The sequence below is a fragment of the Salvelinus fontinalis genome, chromosome 6 (assembly GCF_029448725.1).
Source record: "Salvelinus fontinalis isolate EN_2023a chromosome 6, ASM2944872v1, whole genome shotgun sequence".
Taxonomy (NCBI): domain Eukaryota; kingdom Metazoa; phylum Chordata; class Actinopteri; order Salmoniformes; family Salmonidae; genus Salvelinus; species Salvelinus fontinalis.
This window is the reverse complement of record NC_074670.1, coordinates 17,259,037-17,284,873: the sequence shown is the minus strand read 5'-3', so window position 1 is coordinate 17,284,873 and position 25,837 is coordinate 17,259,037. Positions and strand designations below refer to the sequence as shown.

The following is a 25,837-nucleotide window of genomic DNA, read 5'->3' as shown; positions in this document are numbered from 1 at the left end:
GACCTCTATCTCTCCCTCCATCAGCCAGCTGTCATCTCATCTCTCTATCTTCTTTCATCACTTACTTCTCTCCTCCTCCTCCTCCGACGTTCTGATAAACAGAGTTGACCTGGCAGCCTACCTCTCTCTCTGCTACATTATCAGGTGGCACTGTGGATCCATTTAGACTGTGACATGCACGTGGGTGTGTTTGATGTGTAGGAGGAATCCTCTTCAATCCACAACCCTAAAATGACTAAGTTTTAACTCAAACATCATTCAAATGTAATTATGTAAGAATATAATGTCCTTAAGCAACAGGTCGGTACAGAGCCAATAAAATCAGCCCAACTCTGAAACACAGAAAAAGTCACACCGTTAAGAGGACACATTGTTAACCTGCATCGAGAGGACAAACATTTTCTCAAAAGCAAAAACAGTGCTTACACAGCCGTCTACCCACGTCACTATCAGTGCAGCAGAGGGTCTGGTATGAATGGATAGAGAGCGGGGGTGTTCTAGAGGTCAACTGGCAATGGAACACGTCACTGATAGCATAGTGGAGGACACGTCACATGGATGAAGAGAGAGAGAGAAATACTGTATTTGATGTGAGAGAATGAGGACAATACTGAACAATAACTTCCAGGAAGGAAGACACTTAATTATTGCAAATGCCAAACAGGCACAATAAAACCACACAGGATTTAGACAATTAGCAGTTTTATTTTGAGTACAGTAAAATTAAAGAAGAAAAAGAATGACATGTAATTAATGTTGGCATGTTTGGAACTGTAAACATACACACAAATATAAGAGAAATTTATAAGAACTATATGAAAAGAACAAGGCAATCATCATTAAATAAGTGAGCAAAGTGGTGTTTTTGAAGGCATCATCACACACCAATGGTCTGACAGTGAAGACAAAGGCATGGTCACAAAGGTGGAATCATGTGTGCAAATAAAAAAACGAAAACTGAGAATACTAAAGATGATACCGACGACCCAGATAACATGCATATTGAGTCGTATTTGGCCAAATGGTTTAGGATGTTAGTTTGGTCATTAGGGTTGTGTTGCTATGCCAGACTGAGGAATGTATAAGGATGGGTGTTTGATGTCAAACCAGTCTGAACAGGAGAGAGAGGAATACTAGGGTGTAAATGGCAACTCACCAAGTTTCACAGAAAAATCACTGAAAATAAGTACTTATCAATGAAATACAGTATGGTAAGATTACAAGCAGAGTAAATATAACTGATATTGAGACACAACAGAACACTAAGCTGAATAATGGAAACAGTGGTATTCATTGGAGTATTATAAGAAAGGAAGAGGAACAATATACTGTGTAAAGCACACAAAAAACATGATTAAAAATTGAAGTGAATTCCACAAAAACAAAGGCAGTGAATTTAAAGTGTGATGCGTTTGAGTGACGTGTTACCAACACCTTGAACTGTATTGGTTTGATCTACATGCTGCTGCTACGGTCAATGACATACTAAACTCTACTGGAAAACAGACTGGCCATTTGATCTGCTGCATGTTTCTAATAGTTAAAACCCTGATTCAGAGTCAGTTCTATTATGTTATTCAGAGAGCTGTAAATGCCCAAAATACTAAGCATTTGTAAATGCAGGTGTATAGTGCAAATATCCATGAGTTTACCTTTAGGTGAATTGAATGAATGAGAGGTAATATCTCTATACCTATGTTACTCATTAGATATCGTAACTCGCCTGCCCACTAGATAAGTATGCGTTCAAGAGCGCTTCATTGAGGATGATAGGATTATACTATAGGTCCTGGAAGTTGCCCCTAACTACTGATCCAGGATCTGATGTTTTCCCTCCATCCCCTTTAAATTAAGATTAGGGATAGGGTAATCTGATCCTAGCGGTTAAGAGCAACTTCTGCCTGGAGCGTAGTTTCTGTTCTAAGCCATGCGGTCCTCTTTAACCTACAGCACTCTATTTAACATGAGGAGATCATAGGAATGGAATCTGTGCTTGGCAATCTTTTGACCTTTGTTCTTGGTAGTGTCTCTAATCATGATCTTAAATCTTCTATTCTTTTGACAAAGAAATAAATGGTCATTTTGATCGTATTGTACCCTCATTCTGTGCTTGATAAACTGGTGAGAGTAACCGACAGTGATCTGTAGCTATGCATGCCTATAAAGCAACAAACGCACACAACAAAAACAAACGAGAGCGACATTCACATATTTTTGTTTGTTTTTTGCACTCAGTTTTTAGCCCAAGAGGAACTACATTTCCCATAGCTCACTGCTCTGCTACATCATGTCTGATGGGATATGTAGTTCTGTAGAAAGCACTTTCTAAAGGCAGTTAAGCAACTTGTATGTTTGCAGGCACTACAACTCCCAAAGTGCTTCAGGTGCCACCAGCCCACCAGAGCTCAGCCCTATGGGAGGTGCAGTGGAACATGAATTAGTCCACCTTAAACTTTTGTTCAACTCCTCGTGCACTGGGGTCAGGGGGTTACACTAAACTACTGTTACTATGTCTCAAATACTCAGAAATAGTTCCACTCCTTTCCTTCCGTACCACTGAAAAGTGAAAGACAAATCAAAGTTGTATGGCTGAAACCTTCTCAACATGTTTTCCTATCAGTGGAGAGAGAAGAGGAGAGGAAACCATCTTTGACTGTTGGGACACAGCCCATGACTAAGCTATACTTGTGCAAGTCATGCTGGGAATTTTAGCGTAAACAAAAAATGGCCTTGATAACACTGGCATTAACACAAGGGGAGGGGGCGGGGAGAGGAGGAGGAAGTCTATCTCAGTGCAGTACATTACCTCTGGACTGAGAGGGGGGATAAGCAGAAAGAGGAGAGACATAACGACATCTGCATGCAAACATGCTCGCGTTCACTCATGAAATCATACACAGCGCACAAGTAAAGCCCTGTTTCAAAGACGGAACGCTGGAAGCTGAATGGATCCTGTCTTGGATTTGGTTCAAAGTTTGACTTGAATAACAGATGTGTCCACCAATCACTGCATAGCCTTGGCCCGCTGGGTGTGGCACTTCATGCACAGGATCCTGCCGTCCAATGGGTAGCAGCCGTCTGCATCCGCCTCTATGGAGAGGGGGCGGGAACAATCCTGCAACCAGGAAGAGAGACTTCAGGATGTGCAGAAGGTCACTGGAAAACATTTACATCCAAAACACTCGGGGGACATCATTCAAACTGTTAAGATATTTAACCAGCTCTTTATAATACATCTTCAGGAGTTTATCTTTACATCTGGCACTAGATGTGTAGCAGGTCTGTTGTCCTTACCTCACAGCGGTAGTACTTTAGATGTAGCAGGTCTGTTGTCCTTACCTCACAGCGGTAGTACTTTAGATGTAGCAGGTCTGTTGTCCTTACCTCACAGCGGTAGTACTTTAGATGTAGCAGGTCTGTTGTCCTTACCTCAAAGCGGTAGTACTTTAGATGTAGCAGGTCTGTTGTCCTTACCTCACAGCGGTAGTACTTTAGATGTAGCAGGTCTGTTGTCCTTACCTCACAGCGGTAGTACTTTAGATGTAGCAGGTCTGTTGTCCTTACCTCACAGCGGTAGTACTTTAGATGTAGCAGGTCTGTTGTCCTTACCTCACAGCGGTAGTACTTTAGATGTAGCAGGTCTGTTGTCCTTACCTCACAGCGGTAGTACTTTAGATGTAGCAGGTCTGTTGTCCTTACCTCACAGCGGTAGTACTTTAGATGTAGCAGGTCTGTTGTCCTTACCTCACAGCGGTAGTACTTTAGATGTAGCAGGTCTGTTGTCCTTACCTCACAGCGGTAGTACTTTAGATGTAGCAGGTCTGTTGTCCTTACCTCACAGCGGTAGTACTTTAGATGTAGCAGGTCTGTTGTCCTTACCTCAAAGCGGTAGTACTTTAGATGTAGCAGGTCTGTTGTCCTTACCTCACAGCGGTAGTACTTTAGATGTAGCAGGTCTGTTGTCCTTACCTCACAGCGGTAGTACTTTAGATGTAGCAGGTCTGTTGTCCTTACCTCACAGCGGTAGTACTTTAGATGTAGCAGGTCTGTTGTCCTTACCTCACAGCGGTAGTACTTTAGATGTAGCAGGTCTGTTGTCCTTACCTCACAGCGGTAGTACTTTAGATGTAGCAGGTCTGTTGTCCTTACCTCACAGCGGTAGTACTTTAGATGTAGCAGGTCTGTTGTCCTTACCTCACAGCGGTAGTACTTTAGATGTAGCAGGTCTGTTGTCCTTACCTCACAGCGGTAGTACTTTAGATGTAGCAGGTCTGTTGTCCTTACCTCACAGCGGTAGTACTTTAGATGTAGCAGGTCTGTTGTCCTTACCTCACAGCGGTAGTACTTTAGATGTAGCAGGTCTGTTGTCCTTACCTCACAGCGGTAGTACTTTAGATGTAGCAGGTCTGTTGTCCTTACCTCACAGCGGTAGTACTTTAGATGTAGCAGGTCTGTTGTCCTTACCTCACAGCGGTAGTACTTTAGATGTAGCAGGTCTGTTGTCCTTACCTCACAGCGGTAGTACTTTAGATGTAGCAGGTCTGTTGTCCTTACCTCACAGCGGTAGTACTTTAGATGTAGCAGGTCTGTTGTCCTTACCTCACAGCGGTAGCACTTGAGGTGAAAGTTCTTGTCGAGGGCCACGACTCTGACGGTCTCTTGACTGCCGGCGTCAGGAACTATGGGCTCATTACAGCTCACACACAGGGGAGAGAAACGCCTACAGGCAGGGGAACAGAGAGGACATTAGACCTGTACCACACACACACACACACACACACACACACACACACACACACACACACACACACACACACACACACACACACACACACACACACACACACACACAGGACAATACCTGAGAGAGACAGAGAGAAAGACAAGGAGATGAGGCCATACCTGTGGTAGTCTGGGACACAGTATGGGTTGTTGTTGTCGTCGGTGATGAAGGGCGCCCCCTCCAGGCTGCAGGCGCAGGTGCAGCAGCGGAAACAATGGGCATGGAAACACTGGCCCACCGCCTTCAACACACGGTCTGTAATACGCTCCCCGCACCGAGAACACACCGCCAGAGAACTCTGTAGAGACACACAGACAGGAGGGTGGCAGAGAGAGCAAACAAGTTACATGTCTTTGTGTGTGAGAGTTAATTAATTACTGTAAGCTTTTTGTGCATGTAATTGCTGTGTGTGTGTGTGTGTGTGTACATGTGTGCACTCACGGTGTAGCAGTCGTCACACTGTGGCGTCCCGTCCTTGTCGTAGAACTGCATGCCCTGCAGGGGGCGATGGCAGCTCATACAGCAGAAACAGTCAGAGTGGAAGAGTTTGTTCATGGCTCTCACTGCAGGCTGGGAACGAGACAGAGCCTCACCACACTTACCACATACCTCTGAAAGAGAGAGAGAGGAGAGAGGGAGAGAGGAGAGAGATGAGGAGAGAGAGAAGGTGGAAAGGGAGAGGGGGAAGAGAGAGGGGATAAGAGTTGGTTGATGCTGACAGAGGCAGAGCCCAGCCAGTCCTATTCCATACAGTCATTAAGTCATTACCACAGACACACTGGTCTAGCACCAATGAGAGAGAGGAGGGAGGAGGCTCCTTACTGCCTAATTACACTGATCAATCATTTTGATGAAAGGCCAATCAGCCCCCCAGCCCATCAAAACCCCAGGCCAGCCCATCAGCACCCCAGCCCAGACTATTAGAACTACAGCCCAGACCATCAGAACCAATAGCATACTGAGAAAGAGTGTTGTCAGGCAGGAACTGGACAAGATAATGACGCTCTGATAATAGAGTGTTCATTCTGACACGATGGGTATGGTAGTATGAAACATTACTAGTGTAGGTGATGAACGGAGGGTGTGTGTGTACCTGTAGGTGCTGAGGTGATGAACGGAGGGTGTGTGTGTAGTGTTAACTCGAAATGACACAACGACAAGGTTCCAGTTTAACAACGTTTACTCTACTATATGAACACACTACAAGTAGCCATCACACTCGAGGCTAGGTCCATCAACGACTAGACTTCCTGCGCATGCGCACTCTTGACTGAGTGATAGCCCCGTTATAACAGAAATATAGGGATACTTAAAACATGAACTTAACATGTACCTGTAGATGCTGAGGTGATGAGCGGAGGGTGTGTGTGTACCTGTAGGTGCTGAGGTGATGAGTGGAGGGTGTGTGTGTACCTGTAGGTGATGAGCGGAGGGTGTGTGTGTACCTGTAGGTGCTGAGGTGATGAGCGGAGGGTGTGTGTGTACCTGTAGGTGCTGAGGTGATGAGTGGAGGGTGTGTGTGTACCTGTAGGTGCTGAGGTGATGAGTGGAGGGTGTGTGTGTACCTGTAGGTGCTGAGGTGATGAGCGGAGGGTGTGTGTGTACCTGTAGGTGCTGAGGTGATGAGCGGAGGGTGTGTGTGTACCTGTAGGTGCTGAGGTGATGAGCGGAGGGTGTGTGTGTGTACCTGTAGGTGATGAGCGGAGGGTGTGTGTGTACCTGTAGGTGCTGAGGTGATGAGCGGAGGGTGTGTGTGTACCTGTAGGTGCTGAGGTGATGAGCGGAGGGTGTGTGTGTACCTGTAGGTGCTGAGGTGATGAGCGGAGGGTGTGTGTGTACCTGTAGGTGCTGAGGTGATGAGTGGAGGGTGTGTGTGTACCTGTAGGTGCTGAGGTGATGAGTGGAGGGTGTGTGTGTACCTGTAGGTGATGAGCGGAGGGTGTGTGTGTACCTGTAGGTGCTGAGGTGATGAGCGGAGTGTGTGTGTGTACCTGTAGGTGCTGAGGTGATGAGTGGAGGGTGTGTGTGTACCTGTAGGTGCTGAGGTGATGAGCGGAGGGTGTGTGTGTACCTGTAGGTGCTGAGGTGATGAGTGGAGGGTGTGTGTGTACCTGTAGGTGATGAGCGGAGGGTGTGTGTGTACCTGTAGGTGCTGAGGTGATGAGCGGAGTGTGTGTGTGTACCTGTAGGTGCTGAGGTGATGAGTGGAGGGTGTGTGTGTACCTGTAGGTGCTGAGGTGATGAGCGGAGGGTGTGTGTGTACCTGTAGGTGCTGAGGTGATGAGTGGAAGGTGTGTGTGTACCTGTAGGTGCTGAACGGAGGGTGTGTGTGTACCTGTAGGTGCTGAACGGAGGGTGTGTGTGTACCTGTAGGTGCTGAACGGAGGGTGTGTGTGTACCTGTAGGTGCTGAACGGAGGGTGTGTGTGTACCTGTAGGTGCTGAACGGAGGGTGTGTGTGTACCTGTAGGTGCTGAACGGAGGGTGTGTGTGTACCTGTAGGTGCTGAGGTGATGACGGGAGCGTGTGTGTGTACCTGTAGGTGCTGAGGTGATGACGGGAGCGTGTGTGTGTACCTGTAGGTGCTGAGGTGATGACGGGAGCGTGTGTGTGTACCTGTAGGTGCTGAGGTGATGACGGGAGGGTGTGTGTGTACCTGTAGGTCCTGAGGTGATGACGGGAGCGTGTGTGTGTACCTGTAGATGCTGAGGTGATGACGGGAGCGTGTGTGTACCTGTAGGTGCTGAGGTGATGACGGGAGGGTGTGTGTGTACCTGTAGGTGCTGAGGTGATGACGGGAGCGTGTGTGTGTACCTGTAGATGCTGAGGTGATGACGGGAGCGTGTGTGTGTACCTGTAGGTGCTGAGGTGATGACGGGAGGGTGTGTGTGTACCTGTAGGTGCTGAGGTGATGACGGGAGCGTGTGTGTGTACCTGTAGGTGCTGAGGTGATGACGGGAGCGTGTGTGTGTACCTGTAGATGCTGAGGTGATGACGGGAGCGTGTGTGTGTACCTGTAGGTGCTGAGGTGATGACGGGAGCGTGTGTGTGTACCTGTAGGTGCTGAGGTGATGACGGGAGCGTGTGTGTGTACCTGTAGGTGCTGAGGTGATGACGGGAGCGTGTGTGTGTACCTGTAGGTGCTGAGGTGATGACGGGAGCGTGTGTGTGTACCTGTAGGTGCTGAGGTGATGACGGGAGCGTGTGTGTGTACCTGTAGATGCTGAGGTGATGACGGGAGCGTGTGTGTGTACCTGTAGATGCTGAGGTGATGACGGGAGCGTGTGTGTGTACCTGTAGGTGCTGAGGTGATGACGGGAGCGTGTGTGTACCTGTAGGTGCTGAACGGAGGGTGTGTGTGTACCTGTAGGTGCTGAGGTGATGACGGGAGCGTGTGTGTACCTGTAGGTGCTGAACGGAGGGTGTGTGTGTACCTGTAGGTGCTGAGGTGATGACGGGAGCGTGTGTGTGTACCTGTAGGTGCTGAGGTGATGACGGGAGCGTGTGTGTGTACCTGTAGATGCTGAGGTGATGACGGGAGCGTGTGTGTGTACCTGTAGGTGCTGAGGTGATGAGCGGAGGGTGTGTGTGTACCTGTAGGTGCTGAGGTGATGACGGGAGCGTGTGTGTGTACCTGTAGATGCTGAGGTGATGACGGGAGCGTGTGTGTGTACCTGTAGGTGCTGAGGTGATGACGGGAGCGTGTGTGTGTACCTGTAGGTGCTGAGGTGATGACGGGAGCGTGTGTGTGTACCTGTAGATGCTGAGGTGATGACGGGAGCGTGTGTGTGTACCTGTAGGTGCTGAGGTGATGACGGGAGGGTGTGTGTGTACCTGTAGGTGCTGAGGTGATGACGGGAGCGTGTGTGTGTACCTGTAGGTGCTGAGGTGATGACGGGAGCGTGTGTGTACCTGTAGATGCTGAGGTGATGACGGGAGCGTGTGTGTGTACCTGTAGGTGCTGAGGTGATGACGGGAGCGTGTGTGTACCTGTAGGTGCTGAACGGAGGGTGTGTGTGTACCTGTAGGTGCTGAGGTGATGACGGGAGCGTGTGTGTGTACCTGTAGGTGCTGAGGTGATGACGGGAGCGTGTGTGTGTACCTGTAGGTGCTGAGGTGATGACGGGAGCGTGTGTGTGTACCTGTAGGTGCTGAGGTGATGACGGGAGGGTGTGTGTGTACCTGTAGGTGCTGAGGTGATGACGGGAGCGTGTGTGTGTACCTGTAGATGCTGAGGTGATGACGGGAGCGTGTGTGTGTACCTGTAGATGCTGAGGTGATGACGGGAGCGTGTGTGTGTACCTGTAGGTGCTGAGGTGATGACGGGAGCGTGTGTGTGTACCTGTAGGTGCTGAGGTGATGACGGGAGCGTGTGTGTGTACCTGTAGATGCTGAGGTGATGACGGGAGCGTGTGTGTGTACCTGTAGGTGCTGAGGTGATGACGGGAGCGTGTGTGTGTACCTGTAGGTGCTGAGGTGATGACGGGAGCGTGTGTGTACCTGTAGGTGCTGAGGTGATGACGAGAGCGTGTGTGTGTACCTGTAGATGCTGAGGTGATGACGGGAGCGTGTGTGTGTACCTGTAGGTGCTGAGGTGATGACGGGAGCGTGTGTGTGTACCTGTAGGTGCTGAGGTGATGACGGGAGCGTGTGTGTGTACCTGTAGGTGCTGAGGTGATGACGGGAGCGTGTGTGTGTACCTGTAGGTGCTGAGGTGATGACGGGAGCGTGTGTGTGTACCTGTAGATGCTGAGGTGATGACGGGAGCGTGTGTGTGTACCTGTAGATGCTGAGGTGATGACGGGAGCGTGTGTGTGTACCTGTAGGTGCTGAGGTGATGACGGGAGCGTGTGTGTGTACCTGTAGATGCTGAGGTGATGACGGGAGGGTGTGTGTGTACCTGTAGATGCTGAGGTGATGACGGGAGCGTGTGTGTGTACCTGTAGATGCTGAGGTGATGACGGGAGCGTGTGTGTGTACCTGTAGGTGCTGAGGTGATGACGGGAGCGTGTGTGTGTACCTGTAGGTGCTGAGGTGATGACGGGAGCGTGTGTGTACCTGTAGGTGCTGAGGTGATGACGGGAGCGTGTGTGTGTACCTGTAGGTGCTGAGGTGATGAGTGGAGGGTGTGTGTACCTGTAGGTGCTGAGGTGATGACGGGAGCGTGTGTGTGTACCTGTAGGTGCTGAGGTGATGACGGGAGCGTGTGTGTCCATGTCTTTGATGAATGCATTGGTCATTCTCTCCAGCTCCTCCACCTCCCTCATGGAGAGAGGAACACCTCCACCTGGGACAGAGACAGGCCCAGGGGGCGAGGGCTGGGGGACAGAAAACACACATTTAACAGGGGGAGTACTAAACACACACACTCACCCTAAAGGGTCTCCTAACATACCTTTGATGAAGGGGGAGATTTCATTGGCTGGCTGTAAGAAGAGGGTGGTGATGTCATCGCTTTGGGCTGAGGAGGGGGCACGGGAGCAGGAGGGGGCGGGCTCACAGTCATCTGAGAGTCAATGGAAGAGGGCTTTGAGTGATTGAAGGCTGGGGGAGCCACTTTGTTGGTTGGTGGGGCAGGAGGAGCGGCAGGAGGAGGAGGGAAGGAGCTGGCTGCAGGGGAAGGTTTAGGAGCAACACCAAATGGAGCCGGAGCGTGGTTCTGGTTCTTCAGCCCCACAGGAGGCACGGACGTCCCCGTTTTCATGCCCCCAAAAGCCTTAGGAGCCACAACTGGTGCTTTAGCAAATGGCTGTGGGGCAGGAGCAGGAACTGGGGCGGATGTAGGGTTATTGGCTTGTCTGTGTGTCGTTCGGAGTTTGAGCTCCTCGGCCCAGGGAGCGGGAGGGGGCTTGTCTCCCATCTCTGGAGGGGGGAGGAAGGAGAGGTTGGGCTTGGGAGCAGTGGGGGGAGGACCTGCAGGCTTGGGGGCAGGAGGAGGAGGAGCTGAGTACTGACTGGGCAACTGGGGAGACAAGATCAGATAAGAAAACATTACAGGCTATATGTACTGAACAACTGAAGAGAACTATGAGACGACACAGAACAACAAGCTGTTGCATGGACTCAAACCTACTTTTAGACTAAAAGCATTAGGAACTGAGTGCCCCTCCAGCTATTTTGGAAGTTTTCCAGTTGAAAATACAATGTTCTATACAGTACTATTTGAAACATTCTAAACCATCCACACTACTTAACAAGCCGGCTGTGTTTTTAGGAACTGTGAAAACGGCTATTTGTATCATTCAAGTACAGAATAAAAAAACACAAAATGTTTGCAGTTAGCGATTTTCAATCGTATCAAATGTTCAACTTCCACAAAGCACAGGCTCTGAGTCATACAGGGGAACTTGAGCTCATCAGTAGTAATCTGTCTCTGACATTTTTATCAAGAGCTTGTGCCAACATTTCTCTGTTCTGATCCAGTTCCTCCCAGGAGGATAAAAACACTCTCCATTTATGGCTGTTTCCCCGCTGGCTTGGCCCCACACACACAGGCCTGATCACAACTCTCTCTCTCAGTCTGGCTTGGCCCCACACACACAGGCCTGATCACAACTCTCTCTCTCTCAGTCTGGCTTGGCCCCACACACACAGGCCTGATCACAACTCTCTCTCTCTCAGTCTGGCTTGGCCCCACACACACAGGCCTGATCACAACTCTCTCTCTCTCTCTGTCTGGCTTGGCCCCACACACACAGGCCTGATCACAACTCTCTCTCTCTCAGTCTGGCTTGGCCCCACACACACAGGCCTGATCACAACTCTCTCTCTCTCAGTCTGGCTTGGCCCCACACACACAGGCCTGATCACAACTCTCTCTCTCTCAGTCTGGCTTGGCCCCACACACACACAGGCCTGATCACAACTCTCTCTCTCTCAGTCTGGCTTGGCCCCACACACACAGGCCTGATCACAACTCTCTCTCGGTCTGGCTTGGCCCCACACACACAGGCCTGATCACAACTCTCTCTCGGTCTGGCTTGGCCCCACACACACAGGCCTGATCACAACTCTCTCTCTCGGTCTGGCTTGGCCCCACACACACAGGCCTGATCACAACTCTCTCTCTCTCGGTCTGGCTTGGCCCCACACACACAGGCCTGATCACAACTCTCTCTCTGTCTGGCTTGGCCCCACACACACAGGCCTGATCACAACTCTCTCTCTGTCTGGCTTGGCCCCACACACACAGGCCTGATCACAACTCTCTCTCTCTCTGGCTTGGCCCCACACACACAGGCCTGATCACAACTCTCTCTCTCTCTGGCTTGGCCCCACACACACAGGCCTGATCACAACTCTCTCTCTCTCTCTCGGTCTGGCTTGGCCCCACACACACAGGCCTGATCACAACTCTTTCTCTCTCTCTGGCTTGGCCCCACACACACAGGCCTGATCACAACTCTCTCTCGGTCTGGCTTGGCCCCACACACACAGGCCTGATCACAACTCTCTCTCTCGGTCTGGCTTGGCCCCACACACACAGGCCTGATCACAACTCTCTCTCTGTCTGGCTTGGCCCCACACACACAGGCCTGATCACAACTCTCTCTCTCTCGGTCTGGCTTGGCCCCACACACACAGGCCTGATCACAACTCTCTCTCTCTCGGTCTGGCTTGGCCCCACACACACAGGCCTGATCACAACTCTCTCTCTCTCGGTCTGGCTTGGCCCCACACACACAGGCCTGATCACAACTCTTTCTCTCTCTCTGGCTTGGCCCCACACACACAGGCCTGATCACAACTCTCTCTCGGTCTGGCTTGGCCCCACACACACAGGCCTGATCACAACTCTCTCTCTCGGTCTGGCTTGGCCCCACACACACAGACCTGATCACAACTCTCTCTCGGTCTGGCTTGGCCCCACACACACAGGCCTGATCACAACTCTCTCTCTCTCGGTCTGGCTTGGCCCCACACACACAGGCCTGATCACAACTCTCTCTCTCAGTCTGGCTTGGCCCCACACACACAGGCCTGATCACAACTCTCTCTCTCTCGGTCTGGCTTGGCCCCACACACACAGGAGTATGCATTATGTACCACTCTCTCGGTCTTGCTTGGTCCCCCTTTCTGTTCTCATCTCCATCTTTCTTTATATACATCATTCAGTGTGAGTTTCTCTGCATCACTCACTTCCTCTGTTTTTGTGCATCACTCTCTCATTGTCTGTCTGTGTGCAATAACAAACAGCTTACTCATCTTAGAGCCATCAACCTGAACAGACACAAAACAGCCTGGCGGTTTCTCCTGACCTGCTTTCCCCCCCCCTCCCCCTCCTTCTCTCTACTTTGGAGGCCCCTTTATTCAAACTTCTATGAGTCAACGTCTCCTCTCTTTTTTCCTCTGGTCTTTTACTCCCCTCCCCACTCCTCCATTTATTCCCCTCCCCACTCCTCCATTTATTCCCCCTCCCCACTCCTCCATTTATTCCCCCTCCCCACTCCTCCATTTATTCCCCCTCCCCACTCCTCCATTTATTCCCCCTCCCCACTCCTCCATTTATTCCCCCTCCCCACTCCTCCATTTATTCCCCCTCCCCACTCCTCCATTTATTCCCCCTCCCCACTCCTCCATTTATTCCCCCTCCCCACTCCTCCATTTATTCCCCCTCCCCACTCCTCCATTTATTCCCCCTCCCCACTCCTCCATTTATTCCCCCTCCCCACTCCTCCATTTATTCCCCCTCCCCACTCCTCCATTTATTCCCCCTCCCCACTCCTCCATTTATTCCCCCTCCCCACTCCTCCATTTATTCCCCTCCCCACTCCTCCATTTATTCCCCCTCCCCACTCCTCCATTTATTCCCCCTCCCCACTCCTCCATTTATTCCCCCTCCCCACTCCTCCATTTATTCCCCCTCCCCACTCCTCCATTTATTCCCCCTCCCCACTCCTCCATTTATTCCCCCTCCCCACTCCTCCATTTATTCCCCCTCCCCACTCCTCCATTTATTCCCCCTCCCCACTCCTCCATTTATTCCCCCTCCCCACTCCTCCATTTATTCCCCCTCCCCACTCCTCCATTTATTCCCCCTCCCCACTCCTCCATTTATTCCCCCTCCCCACTCCTCCATTTATTCCCCCTCCCCACTCCTCCATTTATTCCCCCTCCCCACTCCTCCATTTATTCCCCCTCCCCACTCCTCCATTTATTCCCCCTCCCCACTCCTCCATTTATTCCCCCTCCCCACTCCTCCATTTATTTCCCCTCCCCACTCCTCCATTTATTCCCCCTCCCCACTCCTCCATTTATTCCCCCTCCCCACTCCTCCATTTATTCCCCCTCCCCACTCCTCCATTTATTCCCCCTCCCCACTCCTCCATTTATTCCCCCTCCCCACTCCTCCATTTATTCCCCTCCCCACTCCTACATTTATGCCCCTCCCTACTCCTACATTTATTCCCCTCCCCACTCCTACATTTATTCCCCTCCCTACTCCTACATTTATTCCCCTCCCTACTCCTACATTTATTCCCCTCCCTACTCCTACATTTATTCCCCTCCCTACTCCTACATTTATTCCCCTCCCTACTCCTACATTTATTCCCCTCCATCTTCTCAGTCCCAAGTCTTTCCTAATCTCTCTATGTCATACTGTGTCTACTGTAGTCTTCTGTTACATTCAGTTATGACGCTCTACATTATACGACGCTTTACAGTATACGAAATACTTGTCCTTCTCTGTACCTTGGGGTTGAAGGGTCCTCTGGTCTCCATCTCAGACAGCAGGTCAGTCAGAGAGCCCAGCTGTTTGTCAAAACTAGTCTGCTTTTCCAGACGCTGTGGGAGTGAGAAAGAAGGGGGAGGGAGAGAGGGGAGGGGAAAGGGACAGACACACAGAGTGAGGGATTGTGAAAGAGTGAGAAATAATGAGAGAGAGAGAGAGAGGATGATTGTTTATCAAGAGGCTGAATCTTGACTTAAAATGTAGCAACCTCCAACTGCCACCTAAATCATACACTTGTGTCAATGGGGAATGTGCACAGAAGTGTACTGATAGAACAGAATGTAACTGATTTGCATGGATCAGAACTTAAGCACTCACATCAGGTTAGGCAATACACTTCCACATCTGCTTACTGGGGACATCCACCATGGTAGTAGATGTGTGGATGAGAGTTCAGGCCGTCATCCAACACAACTACACCAATACAATGACAAGTGCTTTGGGACCTTATGGAAAGTTCTATATTTAAGCATTAAGGCACGGGGGGGTGTGGTATATGGCCAATATACCACGGCCAAGGGATGTTCTTAGTCACGACAAAGCGCGGAGTGCCCGGACACAGCCCTTATTCGTGTTATATTGGCCATATACCACAAACCCCCGAGGTGCATTATTGCTATTATAAACTGGTTACCAACGTAATTAGAGCAGTAAAAATAAATGTTGTCATACCCGTGGTATATGGTCTGATATACCACAGCTGTCAGCCAATCAGCATTCAGGGCTCAAACCACCCAGTTTATAATACAAAACGCATTCCATTCTTATGATTAGTAACCCAGACTCACCTGAAAGTTCTCCCCAGCACTGGGGACACTGCTGGAACCAGAGACTGGGAGAGGGGGCGGGGGTGGTGGAGGAGGGGGAGACGGGGAACGCGGGAGACAGGCATTCTCCTCAGGCGGGGTGGGGGGGAGGTCATCCACCGCAGGAGGGGGAGGGAAGGCAGGGGGAGGGGCATCAGAGGCTGGAGGTGTGGTTGCACAATTGGGGGGAGGGGCTGGCAGCTCATCGTCCAATGGAGGAGGAGGGGGCGGGAAGTCTAATAGAAACGGGGAGGGGTGATTGATTAAAACAAAGGCATGGCAATCAAATGGTTTCTAAACGTTCTATAATTCATTGAAAACCTGTCATCTAATCACTGCACCCACCCAGACATTCATTCAGGGAACTCCATGACAATACAGTTTCTACACACAGAGACAGTGAAATGATACTGTCAAGAAAATAGACTTAAAGGGATAAGTAGGTGGGTAAGTAGAAAAACAGCTTAATTGCCAGAATCTCGCAATATCCCTTTAAATGCAGTGATTAGAGTGTGTGAGAAACAGGAAAGGCGAGTTTCATTGACGGGATATGGGCCATGTTGCAGTCTACCAATCTGTTGGGTTGCTAACACCAGGCTCAAACTCTGGGATCCAACATCCTTGTTTAATCAGAAACAAAGTTAAATACTTGTAAGTCTGGTCCTAAAACAACCCCTAGCCACTTCCCCTAACCTCTACCACCATATGTTTTACACCTATCCAGTTACCTCACATCTGCACTGTGAAGGGAAAGAGCTCAAGTGAAGGAGTTAGGGGTCACATTGAACCAGACAACTAGATGCATGGGATAAATGTTTACAAAATGACAAACAAAAACGGCCAATCACCTTCGCAGAGCGATGGTGGGGGTGGAGGCATCACTCCAACTCGACCAATGACAGCTGTGCCGACACCGCGTGTTGAGGAGACCAGACTGGGGGGAGGAGAGGGACCTGATGGAGGAGTTGAGCCCGGGGAAGGCGACGGGTCGGACTGGCTTTTGGGGCGTGGCGGGTTGACTGAGGCAAACTTCTTTGGCTGGTTGTAGAAGGAGGGGGTGGTGACTTTGAGGTTGATAGAGGACGTCACCATGAAGGGTTTACTGCCGCTGGAGTCAGCCATGTTGTCTTTTTACTGTCTGAGGAGAGGAGGACAGCTGTTGTTTATGACAATATTGGTTCATTACGACGATTTAGAAGAGGACAAACACAATCCATCCAAATCAACACAAACTCAAATGAGCTGTAAGGAGGCTGCCAACTTAAAGAGATGTTTTACAGAGGAGGTCTAGCAAACCTGGAGGCCAGCTGTAGAAAGGATAACAGCAAAGATAAAATAAACCTTTGATATAGAAATGAACCATAGAGCATTAGCTTATCTGAGGTGAGCACACAGAGCTTTTGAAACAATAGGGGGATATTTCTCTTTGGTGAATTAGTGGGGACACATCAACAAAGGATCTAACAAAACTGCAGCCAAACTACAGGAGAGAACCTCCAAAGCATGCATGCACACACACACCTCTGAAAGATCTTGGCTGCTTTACACAGTACCTCGCCCTAGATTGTAAATACACACTAGCCACTCCTTAGGCTCAGTATGGAGAGAGGCATACCGTAACCATAGCAGCACTTATAGCTGCTTCAAGGTCAACTCTCAGTATGAAACTTGTCATTGTAATAAAAACAGTTGAGAACTACAGCATGGTTTACTATAGGGATGACCGGGTCGGACCTGAGACGGGTAAAACCATCATAACATGTTCATGTGAGCTACGTCAAGGAGAGGGTCATTCAACGGGTTAGCTCAAATATTTACCTCGCGTGTTTGTGGTTAAAAATGTTGATGATACCACAGCGGCTCTATCTCAGATTGCCCAATCTCCTGTGGCCCTGTAGTTGACCCCTGGTTAAACAGAGACGAGGCCCTGTAGGTGACCCCTGGTTAAACAGAGACGAGGCCCTGTAGGTGACCCCTGGTTAAACAGAGACGAGGCCCTGTAGGTGACCCCTGGTTAAACAGAGACGAGGCCCTGTAGGTGACCCCTGGTTAAACAGAGACGAGGCCCTGTAGGTGACCCCTGGTTAAACAGAGACGAGGCCCTGTAGGTGACCCCTGGTTAAACAGAGACGAGGCCCTGTAGGTGACCCCTGGTTAAACAGAGACGAGGCCCTGTAGGTGACCCCTGGTTAAACAGAGCCGAGGCCCTGTAGGTGACCCCTGGTTAAACAGAGACGAGGCCCTGTAGGTGACCCCTGGTTAAACAGAGACGAGGCCCTGTAGGTGACCCCTGGTTAAACAGAGACGAGGCCCTGTCTCTCAGGACCTCTCTTGGTTTCTTCCTCAGTACATGTCTAACGTTACTTTCAGCTAGACTCTAGGCTGTTATAGTGCCCTACAGAGTATACAGTGCATTCAAACTAATTCCCCTTTCCACATTTTGTTATGTTACAATACCCCATAATTACAAAGGAAAACCGTTTATTTTTACATTTTTGCAAATGTTAAAAAAAATGAAAAATAAGAAACAGACATACCTTCTGTAAATAAGTATTCAGACCCTTTGCTATGAGACTCGAAATTGAGCTCAGGTGCATCCTGTTTCCATTGATCATCCTTAAGACGTTTCTACAACTTTATTGGCGTCCACCTGTGGTAAATTCACTCGATTGGACATGATTTGGAAAGGTACACACCTGTCTACATAAGGGCCCACAGTTGACAGTGCATGTCAGAGCAAAAACCAAGCCATGAGGTGGAAGGAATTGTCCATAGAGCTCCGAGACAGGATTGCGTTGAGGTACAGATCTGGGGAATGGAACCAAAACATTTCTGCAGCATTGAAGGTCCCCAAGAACACAGTGGCCTCTATCATTCTTAAAATGGAAGAAGTTTGGAACCACCAAGACTCTTCCTAGAGCTGGCCACCCGGCCAAACTGAGCAATTGGGGGAGAAGGGCCTCCGATGGTCACTGACAGAGCTCCAGAGTTCCTCTGTGGAGACGGGAGAACCATCAGAAGGACAACTTTATGGTAGAGAGGCCAGACGGAAGCCACTCCTCAGTAAAAGGTACGTAACAGCCCGCTTGAAGTTTGCCAAAAAGCACATAAAGGACTCTCAGACCATGATAAACAAGATTCTCTCGTCTGATAAAACCAAGATTGAAATCTTTGGCATGAATGCCAAGCGTCACATCTGGAGGAAAACTGACACCATCTCTATGGTTAAGCATGGTGGTGGCAGCATCATGTTGTGAGGATGTATTTCAGTGGCAGAGACTGGGAGACTAGTCAGGATTGAGGGAAAGATGAACGAAGTACAGAGAGATCCTTGATGAAAACCTGCTCAAGAGCGCTCAGGACCTCAGACTGGAGCGAAGGTTCAACTTCCAACAGGACAACGACCCTAAGCACACAGCCAAGAAAAGTTTCTAAATGTCCTTGAGTGGCCCAGCCAGAGTCCGGACTTGAACCCAATCGAACATCTCTGGAGAGACCTGAAAATAGCTGTGCAGCAACGCTCCCCATCCAACCCGACATAGCTTGAGAGGATCTGCAGAGAAGAATGGGGGAAACTCCCCAAATACAGCTGTGCCAAGCTTGTAGCGTCATACCCAATAAAACTCGAGGCTGTAATCCCTGCCAAAGGTGCTTCAACAAAGTACTGAGTAAACGGTCTGAATACTTATGTAAACGTGATATTTCAGATTTTTATCTTGAATAAATTAGCAAACATTTCTAAAAACCTGTTTTAGCTTTGTCATTATGGGGTATTGTGTGTAGATTGATGGGGGGAAAAAATATTTAATACATTTTAGAATAAGGCTGTAACGTAACAAAATGTGGAAAAAGTCATGGTGCCTGAATACTTTCCGAATGCACTGTACTCGGGCTCCCGAGTGGCGCAGCGTCACTACAGACACCCTGGTTAAAATCTAGGCTGTATCACAATCGGCCGTGATTGCGAGTCCCGTAGGGCAGCAAACAATTGGCCCAGCGTTGTCCAGGTTTGGGCGGTGTAGGCCGTCATTGTAAATAAGAATTTGTTCTTAACTGACTTGCCTACTTAAATAAAGGTTAAATAAATAAATATAATGGCAATGATGGGTCCTAGTCAGTGCCTCACTGCTGGATCATGAATAAGCCTAATGGGTCTAATTATGTCTAGAAACATGGTTTTGTCCATAATGTGAAATGCTTTTGTTAGATCACAGAGCAACAACATATTTAGGAACCATTACAATGGTGATAATATACATGGGTTTCCTCAGGCCTTGTTTGTTTTGGAAGGAAAAGCAGCGCCCCAGAACTAGCCTAGTACATGCTCCGATGTGGGTTTGTGATGCGGGTGAACGATTTCTTTCCTCCATGATCAGAATCAGCCTTTAGACGGGTAATCATTTACCACTCAGGCTTGACTATAATGTTACGCCATGTCAGTTTCATAAGAAACCTAATGTAACTTCCTTCCCAGTGTTACCAGATTTCTACGAAATATTACCTATAATATGAGTGAAATGGTTATTTCATTTTTATTAAGTAGGTTAAAAAGCAGCTTTTCTGTGTTGGAATGGTGTGGGTGTACCCCAACGACAGAATGGTGTGGGTGTACCCCAACGACAGAATGGTGTGGGTGTACCCCAACGACAGAATGGTGTGGGTGTACCCCAACGACAGAATGGTGTGGGTGTACCCCAACGACAGAATGGTGTGGGTGTACCCCAACGACAGAATGGTGTGGGTGTACCCCAACGACAGAATGGTGTGGGTGTACCCCAACGACAGAATGGTGTGGATGGTGTATACCGGTCATTAAAAATATTAACGCAAGTAGAATGCTGACTCTCAAGCTCAGCCAATGAGCCAAGATGACACCATGTTCTAGGAGTAAATAGCAGGCACCTTTTTAAAGGGTCTGTGTGATACAAGTTGGAGGTAGGTTTTTTAAAGGGTCTGTGTGATACAAGTTGGAGGTAGGTTTTTTAAAGGGTCTGGGTGATACAAGTTGGAGGTAGGTTTTTTAAAGGGTCTGTGTGATACAAGTTGGAGGTAGGTTTTTTAAAGGATCTGGGTGATACAAGTTGGAGGTAGGTTTTTTAAAGGGTCTGTGTGATACAAGTTGGAGGTAGGTTTTTTAAAGGGTCTGTGTGATACAAGTTGGATTTGGGATTTTGAAAGTGTTTTTTTCTCCAATTTATGCTTTGGTCACAATTGCGAGTATAGGACGAATTAACAGAATATAAACGTTAAAAAGTGAGATTTTCACTGGACAGTATAGTTTTTCAGTTTGAAAATGAGGGTTCTACATTGCATGTAGCTGTGACTTGGGGGCCTGGACACAAGTTCTGACAAGACAAAGACATCAACAGTGGGTGAAAGTGTTCCTGATATGCTGACTCAGGCCTCAACACAGTATGAAGAAAAAAATACAGGAAGTAATCTAACTTTGTTTGTTAGGATCCTCTGTAAAACACAGCGTTTTCTACATTTTACTCATAACTTCTTACTTTAAAAGTTAAAATACTGACAAGAATCCAAAGAGAGAAGTTATCATATTTGCACTCAAGACCCTTCAAAGTGAGCAACAAAAAGCCACAAACTGCTAAATCTTCACTTTTCTATTTTCAAAATGGACTTACTGTTAAATAATGCAAAGAAGAGCAGGATGAAATATTAAAGGCAAATGACCAAAGGGGACATCAACCAATCTGGTTGCCCGCCCTAGCACAGCTTGCTATAGCCTGTAGGCTAGCTGTCTTATTTAGAAAACACCAGTGGGACTAGAACAGATGGAAAGAGGGGGGGACAAACAGACACACAAAGTGGTCTTGGAAACTGGCTGTAAAAGTCCAACCTAGTAAGAGTCCAACGCTCCACTGACAAAGCGTTGTCTCCTCTCTGTGATGAAAGAAAGAGCCTGCATCAAGCAGAGCAGACCTCCCCTGTAATATCCTCAGTCAGACAGACACCTGCTCTCCTTGGCCAATAGAACCCTGTTGAAACCTCTGCTAATGAGGGCCAGTGCATTGGATAGCAGCAGACTGTTCAGTTGTGAGGGAAATATTACTAGGCTTTGATCTAAAGGCCTTCTATCTTTCTAGAGAGCCAGCGCTCTACACTAAGTGGAGGCAGAGAACTAGGCTTATTGGTTCTAGTGTTCTCATTTTAAAGTGTCTCATTATATTAGCCTACTGTAGAAAAGCTCTGGGGATAATGCATGAGACAGTCACGGGACTGAGACATGCTAGGTGCAAACGTTCCTCATGGTGCCCCTGGAAATAGACCACCCTATTTGAGGAATTAAAAAACCAAATACCGCTATAAACGTCATCCTACATAAGTCAAGTTCTTTTTTATGATGTATTATTTCATTCACTACTCAGCCAACTGTAAAGGCATTGACAAAAAACATTCCCCACAGATTCCATGTGGCTGTAGACCTGGCTAATGGTTTTATATGGTGAGGTCAGCTGCAGGCTCCTCCCGGACAGTCCCCTCAGCCTAACTAAAGAAAACCATTGTGGAATTGGATCCAGAGATGATGAGAACCATGGTGAGAACGTTTGGAACTTCAGTTGAATGACATCATCAACACCATGGTCGGCTTTTTCCTTTCCCTCTGTCTCCAATCTGCCCCCCCCCCCCCCCAAATCTCCCTCCTCTTATTTCAGTTGGATGACATCACCACGGTCTGTATTTCATCATCTTAACTAGTTTTACAGCCTGGCTGTGAGGCGACATCATGTGTGCAGAGAGAGTGCTAAACTCATGCAAACCATCTCCTGTGAATAATAGCTCATAGCTTATCGAGTGCGTTCTGATTTCCACATGGTCGGTTGGTCGTCGGTCTACAAAGGAGGTTTAGAAGACAATTCATGTGGTAGAGGAGATGATATTTGAGATGGTACCAAGGCCCAGACATCGATTGAAGCATCGTTCTGTGTTGGATGTGGATGGGACTATAACACTAAACACTTACAGTACACTGTTGTTTTACCACTGGCTGTCTGTGTTTACCTGAGAGAGACAACACCAACAATAGAAACTGTGCCAGACCAGTAAGAACACTAGTGACAAGCCAACAAGCTGCTTGGGGGCGATCGCTTTGGAATCCAGATGTGGAGTATAAAACAGGCAGAAGCACTTGATTCTGAAAGCCACTCTTGAACTAGGGCTGGGAATTGCCAGGGACCTCACGATACAATATTATCACCATACTTAGGTGACGATACAATATGTATTGCGATTCTCACGATTCGATATGTATCGCGATGCGATACTGTGATTTTATTGCGACTCAATGTTCCAAACATACTGCTCACCATATGTCTGCTGCAGAAGGACAAGAGAGAGCCATGAGAAAACAAGTTTTGATCAATCATGAAAATAATAGTGCTGAAAATAAATTGTCTCCCTATTTAAAAAAAAGATTGAGTACAAGCTATGAAGGAAAAATAATGATTTGATAATATTGCGATATTGTCAAAACGATACAATACATTGTCAAAATTAATATCTCGATATGTAGCTGTATCAATCCCCCCACTATCTTGGACCCTAATGTTACCATAACCCTAGCCCTAAATCAACAACAAAATACTTCCTTACTTGCTCATCAGCTCTGACGCCAGTGTTGTCCTCTCTAGCATGGCCATCTAGTGACTACCCTACAGTTGCTAAAGCTCCATCGTTGTCACTGAGTTTCATGCAAAGACACGCCCAGCTCTAGCTGGGAAGCCTGTCTGTCTGTCTGACTTTGTCTGGGAGAGTTACTCATGCACTGACGACGCTCCTAATTGAGTCTGATCTTACAGGTCACTAGCCTTTCAGAGGGGACTGGGGTCTCCCTCACAGCGTGGCAGTAGTACTATGTTAGGCTATACTGACTGAGTGAATGGGTGACGTATGACATTAATTGTATCTTACAGTGATCTTATAGAGGTCAAATGGCTGTGGCACGCTTGTGAATGGAATCCCCAGACTCCCACCCAAACAGTCACGCACACAGACGTAGTAAGACCAAGCCTGCTTTACTCTGAACAAGCAAGTTTAATGACAAATTACAAGGGGAGAGAGATTTGGGGACATGGTATGCATTAAGTATTATGAGGATAGCCTGGGTACCAGTCGGTTTGTGCCATCATTCCACTCAGGGCTCTAAAGTGCGACTGATGAGGAGCTCTGTGCGACTAGGAAAAAAATCAGTGGAAAGCCCAAAAAACGATCAAAGACTCCAGCCTCCCAAGTCAGACTGTTCTCTCTACTACCGCATGGCAAGCGGTACCGATGCACCACATCTGCAACCAGCAGGACCCAGAACAGCTTCTACCCTCAAGCCAGAAGACTGTTAAATAGTTAACCAAATAGCTTCCCGGACTATCTGCATTGACCCTTTTTGCACTACCTTTTTTTGACTCATCACATACGCTGCTGCTACTGTTTATTATCTATCCTGTTGCCTAGTCACTTTATTCCTAGTTATATGTACATATCTACATCAATTACCTTGTACCCTGCACATGGACTCGGTACCCCTTTGTATATAACTAAGTTATCATCACTCATTGTGTATTATTACTTTTCTATATTTTCCCTGTATTGTTGGGAAGGGCCCGTAAGCATTTCACTGGGGTGGGTATAATTTGTGGAACGTTCCAACAGGAATCTATTCCAAAAACTTCGTCAAATAACAAGGTTGCCAACAAACAACGCATACAAAATTGTATAGCGGCAGAATAAGATACCGGGTAGGGAGTGGGCTATTTCGTTACTTTTTTCACTCACCACATTTATCCTGAAAAATGTCTGTCCTCACTCTGGTAGCCAATGGACAAACATTAAAAATAAGCTACGTGGTGAGTTGATGCCTATTCGGCAGCTAGTTAGCTTAGTGAATTGATCATGCTACTTTGTATGCATTCTTTGTTGGCAACCTTGTACTTTACAAAGTTTTTGGAACAGATTCCTGTTGGAGTTTTGGAACAGATTCCTGTTGGAACGTTCCACAAATTATACCCACCCATTTCACAGTTAGTCTACAGCTGCTGTTTACGAAGCATGTGACGAATAACATTTGATTTGACCGGTGACACTTTGCCTCTTGAAAGTCCAATATCTTGAAACCTTGACTGCTGACATGCAAAACATTTGGATTAATGTCAACATTACCAAAAGAGTTTGAGCTGATTTTCCCTTTAATTGAATGTGTGTCTATGGGGCTGGAAAACTACCACAGCACTCAACGTTTTAAATCTATATTCTCTCTTTACATTTTAGTCAGTGGGTTTGCGTGAGGACAACCATCTTGTGAAACAATGGAATCCCATTTTGGATGAAACAACAGCTGGTAGGAACTTGATGAATAACCATGATCCACCGTATTGCATTAGCGCCCCACCCACCTTTTAACATGCCTCTGATTAGCTATGGTAGATAGATGTCTGCTAAGCTCAAGACAACTAAGAACTACTGAGCACACATAATATACAAAATACCCGACAGTCATCAATGAATCATCCTTGTAGTCATAGCTAGATAAAGTCTGTGTAACCCTGATTCAATAGGATTGCAGTGTGTGTCAATCCGTATTGATAGCCCTGGTCTGGTATGCACCTGCATACAACCCAGAGTTGAAATAACTTCAAAACGGCAAATGTATAGAAAAGCGCAATCTATCTAAAAATACTGGCTAGTTAGTTTGTGCACTCACCTATTTTTTTGCTAGCTAGCAGCTTCCCTAGTTGGTAGCTAGCCAGAGAGGTTGTAGGGGGCTAACGTTACTTCCTCGCTTCTCTCTACTTCGATGACACGGTTTATCGTCCTCAACCGGCCCCTTCCTATTTATTATTTAACGGTAGGTCTATCTGTACCCTAAATTGATGTTGCCATCACCCTTTCCCTGTCTATTTTTCCAAGGAATGTGAGATGTCTGTCTGGCTAATCAGCCAGCTAACTTTTCCTCCTAAACTGTACTTCCGGTTACAGCTTCCGCATTTTTCTTTGTTGTGAGCGAGCGCGTATCTCTCAAAAGCTGTAAACTTGTAAATGCGTCCTTTGCATAAGGACTGCTCAATGGACTAAAAAGCGGAACACCCGCCCCGGTAGATGAGTAATAATCGTACCAGGCACTTTGCTATTGTTCTTTCATACATCTTCTTAAATGTTGAAACTCTGTAATGCACCAAAACTATACATAGCATAATCTGATTATACAATTGCTTAGACCGAAATGATAAAGCTACAAAATATTTCATAGAGATAACTTGTCAGATGTCAAACAGTTGTGCTGCCACTATTAAATGGAAAAAACTGTAACTTGTTACCTATCAATAACTCATATAATCAGTGTAAAATCTGTTCTTACCTATGTGTGCAGTTGGGAGAGCAAACTATTACACTCCCCTACAGTACAGTATCTATCTCTTCCTTCTCCTTTTCCCTAGTTGTAGATCCAAACCGAGACAGAAAGTGTGCTTGTTAACTTTCCTCTACCCCTCTCTCTCAGTTCCCCTACAGC

At 47.7% G+C, this 25,837-nt stretch overlaps 1 protein-coding gene across 2 annotated transcripts; it reads right to left on the bottom strand.

Moving 5' to 3' along the window:
- Positions 1-685: 685 nt before the first annotated feature.
- On the bottom strand, positions 686-25,837 carry LOC129857202 (zyxin-like). 2 transcript variants are annotated; one of them, XM_055925228.1, is made up of 10 exons: positions 25,685-25,837; positions 16,170-16,459; positions 15,304-15,557; positions 14,476-14,568; positions 10,178-10,744; positions 9,959-10,100; positions 5,225-5,394; positions 4,903-5,081; positions 4,600-4,720; positions 686-3,115 (listed from the first exon to the last, which is right to left on the bottom strand). In XM_055925228.1, the coding sequence occupies exons 2-10, from the start codon at positions 16,441-16,443 to the stop codon at positions 3,005-3,007; spliced, it is 1,911 nt and encodes a 636-aa protein (XP_055781203.1). In that variant the 5' UTR covers positions 16,444-16,459; positions 25,685-25,837; the 3' UTR covers positions 686-3,004. The 2 variants fall into 2 exon arrangements, with proteins under 2 accessions (XP_055781203.1, XP_055781202.1); XM_055925227.1 differs by lacking the exon at positions 25,685-25,837 and adding an exon at positions 25,031-25,375.